Here is a 21,531-nt window from a genome sequence, read left to right as displayed (position 1 = left end):
TTACGCAAGCACAGTAGACTAACCAACTAAAAGCATTACTGCGTGATTAGAGATGTTGGTTTCCATTCAGCGAATATAAAGGACTATAAAAGTAGTAGTTACTATTCCTGCTAACTTGGGATAATTCGAGGCGGAATAGATCTAACCCTAACTAACCCTAATACAAACGGGCCTCGCACGACCAAGCCTTTGATTCAAACCGACTAAGTACATACATAGCAGCCAGTTCAACTTGGAGGTTTAGAATACTAGTATTACTACAAGTCATGCATATCAATTGACAATCTGATTGATTAGAGCGGAGAGCAAAATAATTCGATACACTGAATAGCAACAAACTTCAGTCAGTGAATCCCCATATTAATTCCTGCCAACCTGTCATGTTCCATTCGAAAACGACTAACTCAAACCCGAAATATGGAGACGAGAAAGCAGTCAAATATCAAATCAACAACGTTGAAAGAAAAGAGATTAGATATCCCGCACAAGACGTGCTCCGGTCCAGGCATATGGATAGTTGTGCTGGTACCAGTTGACACTATATTGATTTTCATTAGCCATTCCTTCATTTTAAAAATGGTTTTTGTAGACTTACAAAGTAGTCCTGCCTGCAATGCGGGGGTGCGTGGCCCAGGAACCTCCCAGCACGATGTTATGCTTGCCGTCGAAGAAGTCCGCTAGCGTTATACGTTAGCAGTTGATTATTTTATCGGAGGGAGAAAATCCTACAGGTGTATCCGGGATATATTTCCATGGCTTCAAAGCCATCATGCTGAGATAGAGGCGTACTGGTCCACTCCCACACTCCACCCAACTCACTCTGACCAGCGAGTTTGTCGCCGTTAGGTGTGATAGGGATGGGATGCCAGTTTTTAAAACCGACGTTGGTGCCAGAAAGATCGATGAACACGGGTTCTGGGTTGATACCATTTTGAGTACCGTTCAACTGGACGTCACTTCCAACATCCACATGGTGTCCGTTGCTGTCGGCAATTTCGTGTCAATCTTGGTAACCCAACAATAAAAGGAAGTAGGTCTGGGAAACTTACCTAGCGCCATTCGCACTATCATGCACGCCGTTGCTCTGTTCCTTTTTTAAAGCGGCGGCATGCTTGTATATCGACCGTGCTTCCTCGAAAGTTGGAAGCCGGCAGTTCTTCCACTCAGCGTAACCCGCCATTTCGTCATACGATGCCATCACCGGCCAGTCTGCTGCTAAAACTAAAGCAACCGGTCCATAGACAGTTCTGACAGAGTAATTATACATGGTATTTCCATGGCCACTAGACACTCCGTCTGTATGGTGTCCGTTGAAAGTGCCATTCCAGCTATTTGCAGCCTGGATAACCCATGATGCGGGGATTCGATGAATGTCGTTTTGTTCCATGTAATGTAGGTATTCGCGATTCGTTACTGCGCGGCCCTGTGCTTCAAACGCATGGACGGTGACTGATCTCTGAGGCTTCTCGTTATCCCAGCCGAATGAATAATCAGGGACCCCATTCACATCAGGATCGTCTAAGCCGATAGTAAATGTCTGCTGCGGGATAGAAAACCACTCGTTCGGTTTCTCATTCTGTGTCGCGTCACGCGCCATTTTTTCAAAGTCCGGTTTATTGAATCCGACAGGAGGCAAAATTTTGTCACTCTGTAGCAGCATGTATAGGAAAGTTTCCAAATGCATAGCCTCATGCTCGAAACCGATCCAGAGAGCCTCACTCAAAATTCGATCACGTAGCAGTTTCTCCATTTTCAGGAGACTTTGCACACGGGTACGGACATTTTCCTGATATTCTAGAATTTCTCCCAACGCAGGCCATTCATCAGGTATCTCACTGTGAGCATGGCACTGCTCGGGGTTATCTACATCAGGGTCAATGCCACGTTCGAAGATTTGCGGGTATATTTTCGGGTCAGTCGGCTTGCCTCGTGTTGCACGAGTCAGATGAATATCTAGCCTGGTAAGTATTGTATAACATTTGTATAACACAGCAAAAGAGGGGGACTCACCAAGAAAAGTCGGGATATGTCCCAGGTAAAAAATCAAAGCATTTCTCAGCTTGATCGGCTTGGAGATCAATTCATCTCGAGGGACCATGGTCTTGGAGACAATATCCCACGCTGTCCAGAGTGATCTCCACTCCCCCCAACTGGGAACCGAGCTAGGAGCATACTCGGCCGGTCGGGTTTTGAATTCGAGGCTCGCCGGTGAAAGCATGTGGAGATCTATACGATGATTGCAAGTTAGAGAAGTGTTACTTGGTTAATAGTTCAGCGCAAATAAAGTAATTGTTATTTTCAGCTTGTTTTGTGCCTGGATAGAGGTGTTATGATGATGTAAATCAGGATAGGGGGAGGCCTGCAAATGATGCGGGGGAGATAATAGAAGACGCATACGATAGTCATCAGATGCATTGCCCAATGCAGCCACATTGATTAGCCCCGCTTTATGCCACAGCGTGACTCTTTCTTGAGCATCGTATTTATATGCCTCTTCGAAAAGAACCTTTTCGCCCCTTTTCAGTAAAATACCATTGACAGAGACATCGACTGTCGGTACATAAAAAGCTCGATGGCATCCGTCATATTCGTCATATAAGCATTCGATGTCCCATTGATCCAGTTTGAAGGCCTCATAACCAAGTATGTTGTTCGCGTGGACCAGGCCATTGATATAAAAGCGGCGCGTGATACCCTTCGAATCGTTATAAGCCTTGTATACTTTACCCCGGTCCTTACAGCCGTCCAGACCAATAATCATGGAATCAGCAGGACCGAGCAGTTTTGCAAACTGACTTAAGAAGTCCGCTGCAGCCAAATGATTGAAATTGCCTAGAGAGGAGCCCATGGACATGACACACGTGGGCTGCTCTCTATTGACCGGATTCTTCAGCCACTCGATCGCGTCATCGTACGTGCCATACAAGCCCTTGAGTTGCACATACTGATAGGATTGCGGTGAGACTTGGGCAAAAGTACGCGTTAATTCCTCCAGTGATAGATCTAACGCCCAGTAGTCCACCCTCTTCTGCATGCATTCAAACTGTTTCAGCAAAATCTCGATCTTGCGAAGGTTCCTGTATGCTTGTTAAAATACAAAATCTCAGCGAGAGGGGCAAATGCCGCTGGCCAGTCTGGCATGCTTGGCTATTTTGTGCTCTCCCGAGCCAGGAAAACACACCCGCTACCCAATTCTACTAGTTGTGAATTTGCCGGAAGTCGCTCGGCGATTGTTCTCGCATGTGTTTCAAGCACGTCAATTTCCGCGTTGGTCAGATAGTATTCGTCCAAGTACGTGATCTCTTCGAACAGGCGGAGGCCAACGGTATCGTATAGCAGTAATGTTGGAAATGAACGAGGTTTGTCTCGAGGTGGATCCAAGCCATCTTGAATGGCACCGACAGCCGAGAAATCCGAGCCGTTGACGCGGATGTCGATAATGTCGACTGCAGAATTGTTCGAAACGAGCGCTGGAGACATGATTGCTAGAGTTTCGACCGCAAACTAATGACAGGATTCGTAGAGATTAGGAGTTGAACACAGAGACGAAGATAGCAGACAACAATCGAGAAGAGCTTGACGATCGTTATAACATAGATAGCTGCGGAGCTGCTTCAGACAGAGGCATACATCTGCTCGTGTGGATTCACTATGGAATCATGGGGCAGGTACGCCAAATCCAGGCTGCCATGGACGGCGATTGGCCACAACACCCCGCAGCCATGGCTGTCGGCGGCCAGATTGATAATCATCTATCGGCGTGTGGATGGGAAGAAACAGGGTTGGCGGTTGACTTCGGACGAGGCCCGTCCTGCGTCAGGGAGCAATGCCCCACCAGGGTTACGATGGAGTATAAACAAACACGCCGTTTTGGGCGTTATCCTCAGCTGAATCTTGGAGATGCACCAACCAGAGCCTCTCCTCGGGCCTGGTACAGAGGAGTGACTGAATGTTATGACACACGCCAATGATTCCAAAGCATCAAGGTGTGACTAAGGCAGTCGCTAAGGCATTCACTAAGGCGAGTCAGGGCAGGTAAACCTTGCATTAGTCGGCCAGGGACCGACAGGCCAATCAGACCGGCGGTTGCCTGCGGTTTGCCTGGTTTGTTCTGTTTGTAATTTGCACTGTTTGACACTCATGCAAAGTTTATATGACGCCCTATGACGTCCCGCTAGCCACAGCCTCGCTGGCTATTTGCGGCGGCTTGCTCGGCTGGCCCGGCCTGCAATCATCATTCACCACTAACTGGTTAACATAGTAAACATTAATGCTTATGAAATACAAGTAATAATAGTTAATTAAAGAATCAAGCTTTTCATTTTATTATCACACCCACCGTAGCTGGAAATCCTACCCCACCCCCCCCCCCCCCCCCCAAGCTTCAGTATGATTACCAATTGCTACCTTTCATTTTGTTTAAGCTTGCATAGGCACTCGTAACTCTGCTCGGGGACAGAAATACATGTATTGATCAATTTATGTATTATCTTTCATGAGCTTTGAGTGATTATATTTGTATTTTTCCCTAACCGGCTTTATAAAGACTGCTAGCTCTATAGGTCTGAAAACAGACCGTGATACCGCATATGATCATATTTTACATACAAAACACGGACGAAATACTTATTTCGGGTAGTCCTTGATGTGATAACTCTTCAGCTTCACAAATTGGTCAAATCCAAACTTGCTAAGTGTCACGCCGCGTCCTGAGTTTTTCCAGCCTGTCCAGGCGAGATCCTATTCACCGTTAGTAAAAGCGCTGACAGTTTCATATACGAGGAATGTGAAAATCAGTGTAGCAATGCTTACTGGACTTGGATAATCAGCTCGGTTAATAAATACTGTTCCAGCTTCGATCTTCTCGATAATCTGCTCAGCGGTGGCGACGTCCTTGGTCCAGACACTAGCCGTAAGACCGAACTCGCTGTCATTCATCAACTGTATAGCCTCGCTATCGCTCTTCACTTTCTGTACTGGAATAACAGGTCCAAATGTCTCATCAGTCATGACAATCATATCATGCGTGACCCCTGTAAGTAGCGTTGGCTTGACGAAATTGCCATCTGGAGGGAAGTTTGCGAATGTCTCATTTTCTGGGGTTTCGTCTTTGGCACCCTTGGACAGAGCATCGGCGACATGTGCTTCGAATGTCTCCTTTGACCGTTTCGAAATCACCGGACCGACCTGGGTTTTGGCATCGAAAGGATCTCCGACTCGGTACTTGCTGAGCACTTTCTTCGCTTCGGCCACGAATGCATCGTGAACGCTCTCGTGCACGTATACCCGCTCAATTGCACAGCAGCTCTGTCCACTATTGAAAATTGCTCCGTCGACAATCTCCTCCGCAGCCCAAGCGACATCTACATCACCGCGTATATACGCGGGGTCCTTCCCTCCCAGCTCGAGGCCAACATTGACAATTCTATCAGAAGCAGCCTTTTGAACTGCTAATCCACCTGCAACGGAACCGGTGAAACAGATGTGGTTGATTTGGGGTGATCTTATTAGAACCTGCAACTGAGTAAGAGAACCACAATGGAAATATTGAATAACATTTTCTGGAAGCCCTGCTTCCTTGAAAGCCAAAGCAACTTGTTCGACGATTGTAGGAGTCTGTGGAGAAGGCTTGAGAATGACTGCATTTCCGGCAAGAATGGCTGGTATCAGGCTGTTGACGAGGATCAGGTAAGGGTACTATACGAAGTAAATCTCTAATGTTAGCCACTAATATTTCAACGTCAAAAGATGTAAATTGCTTACATTCCAAGCGAAAATAACCAACACAACCCCGACAGGCTTTCTCTTAATGTAGCGTTTGAATCCCTTCTCAGGCTCGCCATCAACAGTGCCCTCCTCCCCAAGTACCGAGTTACTAGCACGGTTCAGAAACTGTCCTCGCTTAATCGCTGTAGCAATCTCGACGCCGGTATATGAAATGGGCCGGCCCATTTGCTCGGTCAGCTCCTGGCCCAAGGCATCCTGCTTCTGAGCGAGGATTCCCAGCGCTCGGGCGACGATTTCTTGGCGCTGGGCGAGAGTGGTATTCTGGGAGAAGGATTTGAAGGCGGCTTGAGCGGTTTCCGGCAGCAATGCAAGCTCTTCTGATGAGATTCCCGGACGCGTCACGACTGGCTTGTTGGTGGTGGGGGAAATAGTTTGGAGGGTTTCGAGGGACATGACGGCTCACGAGCGCTAACTTGGTCGTCCTTTGGATAGATAATATAAGCTGCTCTATGATAAGGCGATTATTTAACTGCAATTGTAGTTATTTTTCCGACCACGCAGTCTGAGAGCAGAGAAAATGTGAGAAGATTGAAGATGTGCGAGAACCCCTCCAGAGGCGATAACGGTGGGGCATCGTCATCATCGGCTGATTGGCTTCTGCTTACTTAATTTGGCACGATAAGCCCTGAGAGACAAAGATAGCGTATGATATATATTCACGCTATGTATACATTTATATTCTACAGCAGATAGGAGAAATATCAGTTTCCACTCACTCTAATAGGATGGGCTTCGGTGTTGAAGACGAAACTATTCGTCCCATTGCTTGACACCTGCCACTCGGCATCTACATCACAAATATCATCAGCTTGTGGCAATGTTCAGATGACTTTTTGAAACTTACCATCTGCTTGGATCAAATATGCATACTTCCACACTTCGGCAAGCAGGAAACTGTCCTGGAGATCATTGAAGCCGCCTCCTTGGGTAGTGTTATCCACGTTGTTGATTTCGGCGTACCCACTGCCGGTCCAGCAGGTTGAATTTATTCCAACAAATGCCTCCCATGACCAGTCCCGGTACTTTAAATTGGTAGGATTAGCTCATACTTTGAATAATTATAATCAATGGCCGTGATCGGATTTCACTCACTTTTTCATCCCCCGTGATTCGGTACGCATAGTAGTAGCTCTCCAGAGTCTCCGGGCGAAGCATGTACGAGGAGGCTGTGTAGTAGAAACCTAGTTCATCATATGTATCCGTCTGGCCATTATCGCCTGCGGCTGTAGCATTCCAGCTCAATGCACCAGGCCCGATCTTCGTCGCTGACGAGTTGTAGGCAGCATACCAGCCTTCAGTGAGGGCAAGGCCGTAGTCAATGAGATCTTGTCTCTGTAAAACAGATCCACCAAGCAGAAAATTACCACCAATAAAGGATACCAAGTGTCCCATGGTTGCGCTGAATGTACCATTGTTCCAAGTCCCAACGTATGTTAGATTCTGACCTGATCCCGTGGTAGTATTTTGCATTAGATTCTGGATTGTCGAGTTGACAGCTTCTTCCCACTGATCGCGGTATGACGAAAATCGGCTGGGGCTGTATATATATGACTTGATCAGGTACTCGTAATATGAATCTGATCCGCCATCCCAGCTAATTGAGTCGCTGATAAATTCGCCCGTAGAAATGTTCAAATTATCAGGGACCATGCCTGGCCATGGGGATACCCATGATGGCTGTGGATTAAAGAGGTATTCGGCCGCCTTTTGTGACAAATTTCCATATTCAGCGTTACCGGTGAGGTCGGCTAGTCGTGTCCACTCCAAGACTAGCGAGCCTATTGCTGCCAGGCCATTTGTGGGTTCTCCCACGATAGTCTGGTTCTGGATATCAATCCCATTATACGGCATACCGGTCTCGCTGGTAAAAGCAACTTTGAGGTTATCGGCCAGTGAGGCTGCCTGGGTTAAGAGATTTGTTACCTTGCTAGTCTCGTTGACTAGATTGGCTGCCGGTCCATTCAGGAGGTCATAGGCTGACAAGAGACCGCCCAGGTATCTAATCGTGGTTTCGAACATACTGACACTGCTCTGGTTACAACTAGAGAAGTCGATGGTCGGAACGTAATCCAGAATCTGATTCACTACGACCTGGTTACCCATAACAATGGCGGTGTCCAAACCGTCCAGTGCTGTTGCACCCCAACCACCGCTATATTCATACGTCAGTAAAGGGAAGTACTCTTTCTCTTTTACATTTATCCTCTTCTCTATTCCACATAAGTACATTACGTACTAGCTGTCATCTCCACTCTGACTGATCGGTTTTAATTGATCATGAGGAAACGCATGTTCATAATAGGCATCCCAAGACAGTTGGAACGCCTGCTTGACGGCCGCTGCACGGTCTGCTGCGGATCCAGCAACCCCAACAATAAGAAGAGCCCAACAGGTCTCTGAGCGCATCTTTGATATAAAAATGAGAGAAATTTGTTGAACAAAATGAAAACAAAGTAGTGACAGAGGTTCAAAAATGGTTGAGGGTCTAGTGTGATAGATAATGGTTATGGAAATTGTCGACGTTATAACTCATCTTTAGTCGATCTATGTATGCTAACGGGTAGTGGCTATGCAAGTGACAGGAGTAGAAAGGTAGAAGCCTAAATGTTGGACCATTATTTGTGGGTGTTAATGTTGCATAGTTACAATCTGATGAGAGAGTTATGTAACCTGGGACACGTTAGCCCCCATTTTTCCCACTGTTTAGGAAGCGCTATCAAGGAATTTATAATGTCCCGATACTATACGCAGCTGATAGCACCGTGATTGGCTTACCCCTGTCAGCTTCAACAAAGATCGTCAGCATTTCATGCATTTTGAGATTTGTGACCTTGTAAGGGAAATAGTGACACGGCCACGTGGAGGCCTTGATTATCTCGCATTCTATTGTGGATAGTGTATTGATACACTTTCTGTGATCTGATATTATAATATTGTGTGTCGTGTTTTTCCCCTAAATGCTTTCTGCGCTCGCAAATCAACGTGCTCCAATTCCCCTGAGGTGCAGAACAGACCTGCACCAACGGAATTTTCAACTCTCGTGATATTGGCCTTTTCGCTAATATTTTAAGCGTTTCAAGATGAGCAACTGCCTGATCAACTGGTTCCATAATGAAATTAAGGATCTGATTTTAAAAACTTAGATTTTCCACTAATCGCGCCGCAATTTTTTAGCTGTAAGGCGCCCTATACTAAAGGAAGACAGACCCGTAATTGTCCCGAAATACGACGTCACAGGACAGCCAGGAAGTAGGAGATAAATTCGGTTCAATGTCGAAAATAAGTAAAGCGGTAGATTCCCTCACATCACATTGGGGGCCAGACCAAAAAATGGCCTTTCTCATGTGCACTCTTATCCTGGAGTGTGGAGTTCTAGCATCCTTATGAAGTTTTTCTTTTTTATTTCAACCCTGCCTGTAGATCAGCTTAGAGTGCACAAATAAATAACATTGACTCTATTTCTACTCTAACTACATCATAGGCCTCTATATATGTAGACTTGATTCTAAGTGATCTATACTGAAACACGATTAGCTTACAGAACTACGTGGGTTAGAATCCACTTTGGCCGGCTCAGAGCCTCACTATAATTGTTTACTATTCAGTAGTGGAAATATATTGATTCCAGAAATATCTAATATCTATAGAATTATTTATTACTCCTTCTAAGCAAATAATGTTTTTCTAACCCTTATCAACCCTTTTGACCCGGTCGCATATGACTTGTAGTTTAGTTACTGTCTACCAAAACGAGGGTTTTCCTTTGCATTGTTAGATGTCTTTTTGTAAGGGCTTTATTCAGAGTGGGTTAAATGCTGCTGAATATACTCAACATGGGCTTCTATATGGAAGAAAACCTTAACATTTACTAGGATGCTGTATATGAAGTTATCATTAAGAATGAAGAAGTTGAGCCCAATGACTGGTTAGTGGAAGGTCGGGGTAAGCTCTTAGACTGGACATCGTTTGCTTCTATTGCCATGGATTATGATTATAATATATGCTCATGTCTCATATGAAGTATCTCATGAACGGTGGAGTACAGCCATGATGACTTCTACATTGCGATAATGGTTAATTAGATAGGAAAATTAGACAATTACATTAAACATACTTACCAGGTGTGGTGCTGGAGAAATCTGTTTAATGAGAACTAGATATTATTTATTAACGAAAATGATATTGGGCTTTGTTGGTTTTCCCCAACCCTGGTTTAGTAATGGGGTTCTGAGACGAAAGTTTATTCTTGCCATTGTTAGATTTTGTGTCTTGCTATCTGTATGAAGTTAAATACGAGATGTATGAGGCCTGTCTGGTTATACATATTGTAATCTTCTCTTTTTATGCCCCATTTATGTCCCAACTCACAGTTCATATAGATATGCTGCACATGATATAGGAGCTCTTCTAAGTGGAGGAGGGTACCAAAAGTTTCCGCAATGCCCCCAAACCGCTAGTGAGGTTAGCTACACTAAGTGTTGTGTACTATATAGTTGTGTAATGGTAACACAATTGTATCAGGGTGCAGAAATGTTGCGGTAATGTTTTTAGAACTCAATCCCTGCTGCTATCGAAAATCCGAAACCACACTTCGATACGACTATAAAAACCCATCAACCGTCAACGGTACTTCCCATATATAGCTAGCAACAAGCATCGCCCCCACACTCATCGTCGCTGCCATCAGAAGATTCACTGCATTATTATCCAGAATATCATGGCCACTCTCTATCTTACGAGTAGGCTGCTCCGGTCCTGCTGCGGAAATGACTGCTTGAGCCTTTGCAGGTGACCTTGTCACCCTTGCTCCAGTGGCAATATTGGCGATCGACTCGGTTGCATGAATGCTGCTATTATACTTGCCCGCGTCGTTGGTAGCGGTTGACGAAGACTTAGCTGATGAGGGATGGATCAGCACTTTGCGACCTCCGCTACCTTCAACAATCTTCCCGGTCCGCTTATCAGTGACACTAGCTTGTAGAAATCCACCAAGAAAACTGTCGAGAATACTTCCGAGTGTGCCCCAAATTGTCATCCCAACGAGCCATTGAATCCGATGTATCCATGACCAGCTGTCCTCGCAGAAAGGAAGAGTGAGGGTGGATGCAAAAGATACGAGAAACGCGCCTAGAACACCCGCCAGCAAGCCAGTTAGGGTAACACCGCCATTTGTCCCGGGCGGAACAACTCTCAAGGTCGGGGATGTGATCAAACGTGGTTTCGACTTGGACAAAATGCCCAGTTCGGACGAGAATGTATCGGCTGCGACTGCTGCGTAGTTGCTGTAAATTTTGGCATTGAATTAGCCAAATGAAATAATAACTTTGAAGGCAAAAAAAACTCACGCGACAATTCCAACAACAAGGATATCCCCAATATCAGCCCCCTGTGCCAAACACGCCTTTGAGTACCGGCCTTGATTCCACAAATAATATGTGTGCAACACGCTGAGCACCGTAGCAACGAGAGAGTTCGCGAGAACCTGTACATGCGTTCGAGGGCCTTCGCCTCCACTGGCACCGGAAGCAGATAGTGTTAATTGGGCTTTGATGCCATGTTTGACCTTGACGTGTTAGCCTAAGGATATCGCTGGAGAAACAACCACCTCTACCTTTGTAGCTCTAGACCCAGAAAAATAAAACACTGCGAGTAGAATAAATGGCAAAAGCCATGGATGGACAGTATGAAGAGCGGCTGTAGCGAAGGCAACGATGCTTCCAACGGTCGTTAACGACTTGCGCGACCACGCTCGATATGCAAGGCCTGTTACCGCAGGGACGGCAATGAGCGGGTTAACCATGTTAAAGGAATGTAATGACGGTGCATAAATCCGGATAACTGTTTATGCGAGCGTTTGACAATAGGCGTTTGGCACAATAGAACAACAAGAATAACGAACGAGAAGAAGAGTCGGCGGTCATTGTTGACAGCAGCTAGTCACGTGGCCGGCGGGGCACAGGCTACAGCCTTATCTTAGCGTGCGTACGTAATCAGCCTTCCTATTCTGGTAATGAGCTCTCCTTTTGCTGTTATTGTTGTTTGACTCGAAGGTTGCCGTATGTCGGCGTTGGTGTGATTAACACACAGATATTTGTTGTGTCTATGGTAAAAATGAGTTGTAATTGACATCGTATCGGTCGCGTGACTCCCATATAACCGGAGATCTCCCTTACTCGACAATCAAACAGTCATTGAGAGCCGCTTGTAGATTCATCGACTTGCTTTGTTAGTTGTACATTTAATCGCCAATTAAAATTAGGGTCTCGTAAATTTAATGCATAATTAGAACATGAGTGCTAATCCCCTGCAGACCATCCCGCAAAAATACAACAGTCAGAATTGAACAGCTATATTCCGATATTTATGGCGGTGCGTCCTTGTATGAGACTTTACTTGATAGCTGCTACAAGGCCAGTCATCATACTATTTTAATTTTAGGGTATTTTCTTTTCTCAACATCATCATCCATCATTTTCAGCACAATCCCCCTCGATATCGTTTTCATTTCATATCAGACAGACAAAAACAAGGATTCAACATGGTACAAGAATATAAATGGGAGATTTCAGCTGGCCTGAGTAAGTGCTATACCTTATTTCTATCATGTTCTATCTGAGTCCAATAGCTGATGGTGTATACTTTTATGGCAGAACATTCCTGTGGGATTTGTAACACGCCTTTACGCCATCCCGCAGCAAGGAAAACCTGCTTTGGCAAGCACGCAGAGACCTGTGCCCGATTCCATCATACAATGTTCCGAATAGGCAGAGCAAGATCCTGTGATGCGTATGTATATTATATCTGGCATGACTTTACCACTTCCATAGAATACCAACCATCACTAACTGGACGATGTCTGAAAGATGTAAAAACTCTAATGAGCGGCATCTGAAAAGACACAAAGACCTGCTTTCTTTGATCACAGAGATCCAACAGCTGAATGCCAACGACTACATCTACCTGAAACCAACACCTAGCGATATTCATATGGCCATCCACGGATATGTTGAAGATTCCATTCACGAGAACCTCGAGTCCATGGACAGAGCGATGGTGAAGGACCTGCAACTGGAGCACCGCATTCATCAACACGGCAAAGGAGTAACCACCCACTCCCCCAAGATATGCACAATCTTGGGACAGTTAGGAATCCGAAGAGAGCAGCTTTGTAGTTCCAAGGACGGATGCATTTTACTTGCTCGAGTAGAGAAATGTGTTAGCGAGGACATCGAGGCGGCTGCCAACCAAGCCAGGGAAACATTGAGGCGGCAATTAGGGTACTATAAATACGCTGACCAAAGAAAATACCATTCGATGCTCCAAGAATTGGCTGCTGAGCACCAAAATTCACTCAAGAGCGAGGGCGAGGGTGTATTCCAGGGAATACAGGATGTTGAGAAATATAAGGAGGGCCCTTTGGTTAAAGGAAACACAATGAAACACCTGAAATCCAAAGCATGCAAAGGAAAGCGAAGCTAGACAGTATGCTTATTTAAACTTGAAAGAATACCTTAGAAACAGAGTCTTTCTGATATGGACCAAGAAAAACTCTAACATGAAAACTTTTGCCGAAGTTATTTATTAATTATCATCTTACCAAAGCCTCATGAATAGAAGGCTACCAAGGGCCCCCTTGGCCTTATTAAGGTGTAGGTGTTCTTGGGCGTGCAGGTCGCTATAAACTGCCTGGACTGTGACCGGCCTGGGCCAGGTCACACTTCTCGCCCCACGAAGCAGCCAGATAGTCGCGGCCAGGGGGCTGGGAAGGCACTATATGCTAAGTGCCGGGCCACTGCAGGGTCCCTGGGAACGAGGAAGCCGACGAGACTGTCAAAATGGTGGCCATGAGGTCCCGAGCGGTAGAAATTCTCTCTAGCCTACGCGAATCGCGTCTACATGAGACCTCTAGGGCTTGCCAGGCGCTGTGGCATAGTAAGATGCTTTCCAAAAGAGCTAAGAAAAAGGGAAACCTGCCCTATAATGCCCCCTGAAGCTGGGGGCTGGACGGACGCTGTCATGGTCAAAGCTTTTAAGCAGCTGGCACGGCATTACTATTAGCAGAAGGCAGGATCCCAAACGCGCCCTGGATCGGCGCCGGGACTCCCCGCGGCGCGAGATATACCTTAATGAAACGGCGGCGCAGGAGGTTTTTTGGTGTCGACCGTAGTAGCAGCAGCGAGCTATCCTCTATAAGAGCCTATCTGAGCCGAAGGTTTATTCCAAGGCGCGCATATCGGTAGACTCCATCAATCCATATCCTCTTGCATTCAGCAGACTCGTGCGGATAGTTGCAATATACATATAGCGTTTCTTCTGAATGTTCAAACACTTGTTCCAGAAGTGTCTGATTCGTGGTGAGCGGGGATCTTTTGATATTAGGTATATCCCGTGACTGACGAACGATAGTGTGGACGGTGGAGAAGCTATTATCAATTGAGCCTTGAGGTCCGTCGAGCATGACAAAACTGTAAGCATCTTGTCCATAGTCGTCCGCATTATCGGCATTGTCTCCACTCTTTGGTGGATCATAATCGTTATTAGCCCACTCGTCGCTGTAAGACCACATTACGTCGGAAGTAGAATTGTCATAGTAGATCTCCCATGGCTTCTGAGGATCTACAGGCCAGTCCTTTGTGTATTTGACTATGGATAGTAAATTGACCCTCCTGGAGGTGTTGCGACGACTTGGCAGATGTCACCGTAATATGAAGGTGGACCAGAGCCGTTGCAACTTGTATCTGATTGTCTTCGCATGCAGATGGATTGCAAAGTTTATTGGCATCTGTCGAGTCCGAACTTGACGTCAAATCATTGGGCCAGTGGCACGTCGGGAATGTCTGACCGGTAGGGCAACAGACGGCACTCTTGAATTGATCATGCAGCGGGCTGCCAACTTTTTATACTTGGAAGACATACTCGTCCGAGCACTATCGTGTCCCGTCCGGCTTGTCCAATCGAAATGTCTGGTATTCATACCCTGCGGGACATGTTGGTAGGTCTGAAGGCCCAAGTGGTCCTTGGCAGCTTGTCCAGATGCAGTTGTCGATCAGTGATGTTGAATCACAGCACAGGGTCCGAAGGCTCCCCGAACCAATGAAACACGCATCCTTCCCTGTTTCGTCTGAGGACGTGTCTCGGTTGAGGAAGAATTTGCCTTTATCGCAGGTATTGGCATTTGGCCCACAACCGTTGTTTTTCCAAATGCAGTTTTTGGGCATTGCATCTCTTGGACAACAAATGTGGTGGAATGAGCCCTCTGAACACTCATCTGGTGTAGGCTGCCCAGGTGCGTGGACAGGGTTATGTGCTGTTGCTACGGACTGATACCCACTTGGACAGACCTGGTCGGTCCCTAGCTGGTCTTTACTTCCATCAGTGCACTTTGTAGTAACAAAGCAATCCTGTCCTGTGTAAGCCCCAAACTCGTGCGCGATCTTTTTCTGTTGAGCTTCGGTTAACCGCCCGCCGTTTTGCATCTCGAGACTTGATATGTCGCCCATGAGCGCATTGAGCGCGTCTGACTCGCCGGTGCCTTCGTCAAGAGACCAAATCATCAAACCGTTGAGGCAGCGTGACGAGAGAAAGCCCATCTTGTCATGCCATGACTCCTCGTCATCATAAGAAGTCCACTGATGGCCCTCGTACACGTTGTATTTGACAGTAGACGTGGAGTTGTGGTACCTACTGACATCTAGACTGTTGTTGCGTGAGCTTATCTCCGAATAATACAGAATACCTGCTGTACTGGAAGATGTGCCAGGGCGCCCTGCTGTTGAAAACTCGCATACACCGTTAGGTTGATAGCAATTTATGTCTGCCAGCGTGAATGATCGGCCGTAGAATGCCATGCCCATTACCACGTTTTCAGGCTTGATGTTGTTGCGCCAGAGAAGATTGAGCCCGTCATCGATCTCTTGGGAGTTAGTATGACACAAGATATAGGGGCCAGTAAACTGATTGGTTTGATCCCATGCGCCGTGCTATAACAAAGAATGTATGAGAACTGATTCCGTTCCCCTACAGAAAAGCTTTTTTTACTCACCAGGTCATAAGACATAAGATTGAACCACGACACATGTTCTTGCATCCCTTCGATGGCGAACCCTCGGAGATACCAGTAACCTGTTGGTATAGTTACGGTGAGAGTCCAATCAGGATTTTAGATATCAAAAGCTGCATGCATTTCGGAGACAAGAGATACATAATTGGCTGCGTCTGTTGGCGCGCCACCGCGGTCGTTGGCCGAAGGATATTCCCAGTCTGACATTTACTACAAGTAAGCATCGTGCTACTTCGTTGCGTATTAGGCCTTTTCTCGAACACATACCAAGGTCGACACCATCTAGACCATACTTGGACAGGATATCTACTACGGAGTTGATGAATGTTTGTCGGTTATCAGAGGTACTGGCCACTGTTGTGCTTGTGTGAGCGGATCAAGAGCTCGTACCGCAAAGCAAAAAGGAAGAACATCACATACTGTCTGACCAGCAAGTCGCCGTAGGCGGATTGTTGAAATCCTAACCACCGATTGAAATTACAACTCCAAGAGCTGGGTAGTTAATTTTGAGCAACGAGGCCCTGTAGAGTGCATTTCTGTAGTCCTCCACGATAATAAATGACTCGGTGAATTCCAAGAACGCGAGATAGAGATGTGTCAGGGCCCCCACCTGGATTTCTTCAATTTGAAGTTGATTACAGCCTTTATCCAGGTTAAAAAGTCCATAGTAGCCGATACGACGATTCAAGTCCAGGGCATCGTAATTCGAGACACAGGAATAGGAACTAATACAGTGGATGCTGTGGTCAACTCATAGAAGGATCAATGGGTTATTATCTGTGTGGGAGTGCTTACGGTGGTGGGCCACAGCCACCTCCTTTGGAATTTTTCTGGCATCCGTCACCGCAATATCCATCTGTGGTGCCACAGTATCCATATTGGCTGGCGATGTAATCAGCAACCATAGATTTCAATAGAATCAATACGTAAATCACCTGCAGCAGGAGTTGATTGGACAGTCGCCTTGGCCAGGGGCTGCATACTGCCCACACTCGGCCGTGGCATTGCAATTATGCTGACAACCATCGCCGCAATATGGAGAACCGAAACCACATTTGTTATCTTTGCTGCAATAGCCGTTCTTACACGGCTTTGTCGCTAAACATGTATCATCCGTCTGAGCGTATATCTCGTGTAAAAAGAATGATAGAAGACATGGGAGGGTCAAGAGAGCGTGGTTCTGTCTGAATATCATCCTGAATAGATTAGTGAGAGTCTCTCTAGCTTGCTAGGGAAGGAGAAGAGCGAAAATTGGAACGTGCTGCTTGGCAATACAGAATATAAATGGATTCGTTTAAACATATCTTGTCTTTAGGGTTGGGACGCGGTGAAGGTAATACTACTTTCACTCTGTCTATCACATTTCATGGGACTCAGGGCTAGGTTATGCAGATCTTTCCTCATATGGGGCCGGCGCAAGCCCACGCAATAAGCTTACCGTGCAGCTGCAACTAGTTGCCAGCCCACCCAAATACCTCGGCCTCTTCCCTCTCGTCCCTTAAGACTTGAGATTTTTATCGACTTCATTTTATTTTGCACCTTCAACTTCTCAAAATGGAGCAAACTCTTCCAAATATCTCTCAACTGACACTTTCGATAAGGCAAACGGACCCTAACGCCAACTCAGACGTACCGGAAGTATTCCCACCGTGGGGGGCATTCCCTGCCGAGCAATATTTGCTGGTAAGTTAACCTAAGCATTAGCTTGCTAACTTTACCCTTATTTTGTGTTTCTTATCCAGTTTCTTATCCAGTTTAAAGCGAAGAAAAAGAGGCTTACAATCTATTGATCTCTGTTTCTTAGCATCATTGGGATCTCCCTTCTTCCGAACCAAATCAAGACCAGCGCCGTAGACTGATCAATGATTTTGTCCACGCATTAGACGATATTCCAGAAGAGTGGGTTCTAGCCTCACCCACGCCTAAGACAATGGTTATTGCCCCTCAGCAGCTCAGATCCGAGATATTCTGGCTCCTTGGCGGTCCCTTCGGTGGCGTTCAGCATCATGGGAGATCTGGAACCAGAGCAGAGACCCTAAGTGGGATTACCAAGGTATTAATATCTGGCTTCGAACATATTACGCAGAAGATGCAGAAGAGAAAGCTCGAGATAGTGCCAAGTTAGCAGCATGGTTTGAGTCATCAGTTGAAGGAAATCCCAACATAGACCCTAGTATAGATGGCACAATGATTAGCTGGCGACTATTAGATGATGAGTTAATATTCAACTTTGGTACTGACTGGGAACGAGTTTTTGAGATTATTCCTGAGCTTATTGGTCCAAAAAGTGGATTATCACGGCGTTTCTTGTCAGACGAAGACTCTGTGGGTAAGAGATTCCGTGAAGAAGTTTTCAGAGAGCTCCGAGAAAATGTGGCTTTATCAACTGGACTTCAAGAAAAACTCATCACTATTGAAGGAAGTGACAATATAGTACAGTATTGTTCAGTCCATTCATATCTTCTTGTGGCTGATGAGACAACCTTTACTACGGATGAACTTCTTATCCTCTTTCTTGATCTTAAAGGGCACTATGTGCGTCAGTCGAGAATAAAGGTTCCAGATGATGATATATTTATGCTAGGAGATATGATTAATAGTGGAAAGATTCGTGATGCCCGATATTGGACCGACGACTTTCCGCCTGGAAGCTCTTTAAATCCAAAGTACCGTGCGCTAGGCGAGATTGGACGTGAACTGTACGGCGTGGAAGATCTGCTTCGAACTTGAAAAGTTTTCAATTAATTTAGTCTAGTCTCATACTTGTCTATAATTTCACGCTCTTTGCAAGCAAGAGTGTTATGGCACAAAGGTTTCTCTGCAAAGGTATAGATATACTTGATAATGAACCTGTAAAATCATGGCAAGGACTTGTAACCCCAACTAGAGATTTCTACATCTTTTACTACATTTGTTTCTTTCAAACAACCCCCTCTCCCCCTCTCCCTGATCAGAGACATTAAAAATCTCTTCGGAGCCACTTGATTTCAACTCGCGGGCTTCAGCTATTAATTTCTCTCGGTTGTTGACATAAGTAAGCGTCTTTTCATGTTCTGAGTGTGCTTAGCGTTGTGGGCGTCACAGTGAACACAGAGCTTGAGATGATTGCGGCCGGCATATAATCAGTTTCTGTGAGTGTGCATACGGCCGGAATATGAGCTGACGATGTAGGTATGGGCCCATCAACAGACGATACGAAGCAGTACTCATCGAGAAGAGACTGGCAGCCGTCTGGATAGTCGTCCTCGGGAACGTCCCATTGGCTGCCAGTGAGCCAACAATACTTCTGCCGCTCCGAGACGATTGATGCAACGGTGGAGTTATACGTCACCGTAGAAGTGACGAGTGCGGTAACATTGAGAGTCGGTGTGTACCATGATGTGGTGAAATTAGAATACGTTTGTGACGGAGTTCCTGTGACCCAGGAAGAAAACATGGTAGAGTTTCTGTTGTTCATGTTAACCACCAGTCATTGCCTTGTTATGCGATAGACCTGCAGCATTTCTTACAGTGAAGCCCGAGTCTTTGACGGCTATAGATAGATGTTCTTTGTATACCTTTGGCTATATATATCAGCCCTAGGTCCCTCTCATGTACGATAGAACAATCTTCCACATACAACCAGAATGCACACATGCCTTAGATTATAACACCAGTGCTCTAATTAGCCTAAATATTACCTTACTCACAGAAGGTGAAGATTCAACCAATCAGGAGTTGCTATTAATTGGCAGTAATTTGGCAAAATTTCATACTAAATTTGGAGAGCTTGCTTACCCACCTTTCCCAAAGATGCCACTAGCAGCATTACTTTCAGTAACCATATAAAATACTGAAAAAAAGAATATGTGGCCGAGTAAATTATTAGAGTAAACATCTAAATACATGGATTAAGCATTTGTAAAATGTAAGGCAGCTTTTCTTGCAGGGTAATACCAAAGGCTAGTTGGAAAATCAAAAGATAAAACAATTAACCAAGTAATAATCAAGTGTATGTGTCATGATCAAAGGGCTTTCACCATAGTGAAACCCTTTAGGCTAAAGATAGATGTTCTTTGTATACCTTTGGCTATATATATGAGCCCTAGGTCCCTCTCATGTACGATAGAACAATCTTCCACATATACTCAGAATGCACACATGCCTTAGATTATAACATTGGTAGCATGTCCAATGTTCGGTCTCAGAAGACGTTGATGTTTTTCCAACGTAGCAGCTTGACTGCCATATAGTTGACCAGTTGTCAACACGCCCACCTGGGGATCGCCAGGCCTTATTTTCCATTTATTATCGCCCACCTGGGGAACGCCAGGCCATTTCATTTTCATATCACTATCGCCCACCTAGGGATCGCTAGACCATTTCATTCCATATTATCATCGCCCACCTGGGGATCGCCAGGCATCTCAACTCGGAAAATCAATACCGAAAGCACGCCTCGCTTTGCCGGCTTTGGGTCCTAGCTTCAATAACAGGCGCTTTGGTCCTCTAGAGGGCCCACTATGGAGGCATAACCTGGAATGTAGTTCCGAATCACTCCGGCAAGGCCGAGATAGGTCTCTAGTTCCGACAGGGTGGTTGGAAACGCGAGATCGGTCAGTGCCTGGAGGCGTTCTTCGGGGGTGCTCATGCCGAGCGAGTCCACTCGCTGCCCTAACAGAGTTACATTCGGGAAGCCAATATAGGCCTTCTCGGGGCGAGTGTCACGCGGAGACGCTCTAGATCGCTAAAGACATCCGCGAGCTGCTGCACATGCTCCTCGAGCGTGCGCGACGCGATCACGATGTCGTCGACATAGGTGCGACAGTATGGGCGATGGCGCCGAAGCTTTGTATCTAGCTGGCGCTGTACATACGCGACTGAATTGAGAAATCCCATGGGAGCGACCTTCAAGATTTCCTGCCCGTGGTGAGACACGACGGCAAGGCGATTCTGATGCGGTCCATAGATTCGCCATTGATAAAAGAATGCGAGGGCGTCCACGACGGAGATGAACTTCTTGCCGGCCAGCATGGCAATGATCTCCTGCTGCTGCGGCATGGGGTAGATATCCGGTTCACAGAGCTTATTCAATGGCCGAATATCAATCACCACGCGGGATCGATCCTTCCATTTGCCGTCTTTATACACTAATCGATGGACGACAAAAACCGGAAATCCACTTGGCGTGTGGTTCTTCGCCCAATCCATACGGTCCTGACCATGCAGCTTATCAAACGTCTCATCAATGATCTCACGGTCTCTTTGGCCAACTGGATAGAATGTTATAATCTAAGGCATGTGTGCATTCTGGTTATATGTGGAAGATTGTTCTATCGTACATGAGAGGGACCTAGGGCTCATATATATAGCCAAAGGTATACAAAGAACATCTATATATAGCCTGGAGGGTTTCACTATGGTGAAAGCCCTTTGATCATGACACTATTACTATCTAATTTAATTTAGAGTTAAAGCAATATACTATTGTAAATGCCTTCATGAATGCCAAGCTTGAAAAATCTATTTATATGCATATACTATTAGAATATAAAGAGAATGGGAAGATCTTTTGTCTTAATAAGGCTTTATATGGATTATGTATTTCTTCATTATTTTGATAAAGAATGCTTACTGCTTTATTATTAGATTTAGATTTTTAAATAGTTCCTTATGAATTATACTGCATGAGTTAGAATAACATT

The 21,531-nt window shown here is 45.7% G+C and overlaps 8 protein-coding genes across 8 annotated transcripts; 2 read left to right on the top strand and 6 right to left on the bottom strand.

Annotated features, from left to right (window-relative positions):
• Window positions 1-108: 108 nt before the first annotated feature.
• Window positions 109-3,569, bottom strand: BGW36DRAFT_188321 (putative N-methyltransferase). The gene is made up of 7 exons (XM_046209768.1): window positions 3,182-3,569; window positions 2,398-3,077; window positions 2,011-2,226; window positions 1,050-1,953; window positions 730-983; window positions 596-677; window positions 109-538 (listed from the first exon to the last, which is right to left on the bottom strand). Exons 1-7 carry the CDS (start codon window positions 3,478-3,480, stop codon window positions 472-474), a joined length of 2,502 nt encoding a protein of 833 aa, XP_046071462.1. The 5' UTR covers window positions 3,481-3,569; the 3' UTR covers window positions 109-471.
• An 812-nt stretch (window positions 3,570-4,381) lies between these two features.
• Window positions 4,382-6,324, bottom strand: BGW36DRAFT_381168 (putative aldehyde dehydrogenase family protein). The gene is made up of 3 exons (XM_046216402.1): window positions 5,764-6,324; window positions 4,813-5,697; window positions 4,382-4,740 (listed from the first exon to the last, which is right to left on the bottom strand). Exons 1-3 carry the CDS (start codon window positions 6,178-6,180, stop codon window positions 4,627-4,629), a joined length of 1,416 nt encoding a protein of 471 aa, XP_046071461.1. The 5' UTR covers window positions 6,181-6,324; the 3' UTR covers window positions 4,382-4,626.
• A 164-nt stretch (window positions 6,325-6,488) lies between these two features.
• Window positions 6,489-8,193, bottom strand: BGW36DRAFT_296705 (putative mannosyl-oligosaccharide alpha-1,2-mannosidase 1B; the record flags this gene model as incomplete). The annotated part of the gene is made up of 4 exons (XM_046211297.1): window positions 6,489-6,574; window positions 6,632-6,809; window positions 6,880-7,939; window positions 8,024-8,193. 4 exons carry the CDS (start codon window positions 8,191-8,193, stop codon window positions 6,489-6,491), a joined length of 1,494 nt encoding a protein of 497 aa, XP_046071460.1.
• A 1,824-nt stretch (window positions 8,194-10,017) lies between these two features.
• On the bottom strand, window positions 10,018-11,701 carry BGW36DRAFT_381166 (DUF92 domain protein). Its single transcript, XM_046216401.1, has 3 exons — window positions 11,399-11,701; window positions 11,133-11,350; window positions 10,018-11,069 (listed from the first exon to the last, which is right to left on the bottom strand). Exons 1-3 carry the CDS (start codon window positions 11,585-11,587, stop codon window positions 10,388-10,390), a joined length of 1,089 nt encoding a protein of 362 aa, XP_046071459.1. The 5' UTR covers window positions 11,588-11,701; the 3' UTR covers window positions 10,018-10,387.
• Window positions 11,702-12,439: 738 nt separating this feature from the next.
• On the top strand, window positions 12,440-13,116 carry BGW36DRAFT_258084 (uncharacterized protein; the record flags this gene model as incomplete). Its single annotated transcript, XM_046210039.1, has 2 exons — window positions 12,440-12,573; window positions 12,651-13,116. Coding segments are annotated over 2 exons (600 nt in total), but the record flags the coding sequence as incomplete, so codon positions are not given.
• Window positions 13,117-14,996: 1,880 nt separating this feature from the next.
• Window positions 14,997-15,608, bottom strand: BGW36DRAFT_282432 (uncharacterized protein; the record flags this gene model as incomplete). Its single annotated transcript, XM_046210223.1, has 1 exon — window positions 14,997-15,608. A coding segment is annotated over one exon (612 nt), but the record flags the coding sequence as incomplete, so codon positions are not given.
• Window positions 15,609-17,401: 1,793 nt separating this feature from the next.
• BGW36DRAFT_360347 (uncharacterized protein) lies at window positions 17,402-18,577 on the top strand (the record flags this gene model as incomplete). The annotated part of the gene is made up of 3 exons (XM_046214172.1): window positions 17,402-17,530; window positions 17,652-17,829; window positions 17,850-18,577. 3 exons carry the CDS (start codon window positions 17,402-17,404, stop codon window positions 18,575-18,577), a joined length of 1,035 nt encoding a protein of 344 aa, XP_046071456.1.
• A 316-nt stretch (window positions 18,578-18,893) lies between these two features.
• Window positions 18,894-19,304, bottom strand: BGW36DRAFT_360346 (uncharacterized protein; the record flags this gene model as incomplete). The annotated part of the gene is made up of 1 exon (XM_046214171.1): window positions 18,894-19,304. The coding sequence occupies one exon, from the start codon at window positions 19,302-19,304 to the stop codon at window positions 18,894-18,896; it is 411 nt and encodes a 136-aa protein (XP_046071455.1).
• Between the last annotated feature and the right edge of the window lie 2,227 nt (window positions 19,305-21,531).

Source organism: Talaromyces proteolyticus (assembly GCF_021365285.1).
Source record: "Talaromyces proteolyticus strain PMI_201 chromosome Unknown BGW36scaffold_7, whole genome shotgun sequence".
Lineage (NCBI taxonomy): Eukaryota > Fungi > Ascomycota > Eurotiomycetes > Eurotiales > Trichocomaceae > Talaromyces > Talaromyces proteolyticus.
Note: the sequence above shows the minus strand (reverse complement) of the source record. Positions and strands in the feature narration are given on the sequence as shown.

Bases quoted from the DNA above. Each gene is read 5' to 3' on its own strand.
- BGW36DRAFT_188321 (XM_046209768.1), bottom strand. From the start codon at position 3,480: ATGTCTCCAGCGCTCGTTTCGAACAATTCTGCAGTCGACATTATCGAC. The intron at 3,078-3,181 runs GTGTGTTTTCCT...ACAAGCATACAG, and splicing joins CTAGTAGAATTGGGTAGCGG to GAACCTTCGCAAGATCGAGA. The intron at 1,954-2,010 runs GTGAGTCCCCCT...TTACCAGGCTAG, and splicing joins ACATATCCCGACTTTTCTTG to ATATTCATCTGACTCGTGCA.
- BGW36DRAFT_381168 (XM_046216402.1), bottom strand. From the start codon at position 6,180: ATGTCCCTCGAAACCCTCCAAACTATTTCCCCCACCACCAACAAGCCA. The intron at 5,698-5,763 runs GTAAGCAATTTA...TACTTCGTATAG, and splicing joins TGGTTATTTTCGCTTGGAAT to TACCCTTACCTGATCCTCGT. The intron at 4,741-4,812 runs GTAAGCATTGCT...AACGGTGAATAG, and splicing joins GAGCTGATTATCCAAGTCCA to GATCTCGCCTGGACAGGCTG.
- BGW36DRAFT_381166 (XM_046216401.1), bottom strand. From the start codon at position 11,587: ATGGTTAACCCGCTCATTGCCGTCCCTGCGGTAACAGGCCTTGCATAT. The intron at 11,351-11,398 runs GTAGAGGTGGTT...TAACACGTCAAG, and splicing joins CTGGGTCTAGAGCTACAAAG to GTCAAACATGGCATCAAAGC. The intron at 11,070-11,132 runs GTGAGTTTTTTT...CAAAATTTACAG, and splicing joins CTTGTTGTTGGAATTGTCGC to CAACTACGCAGCAGTCGCAG.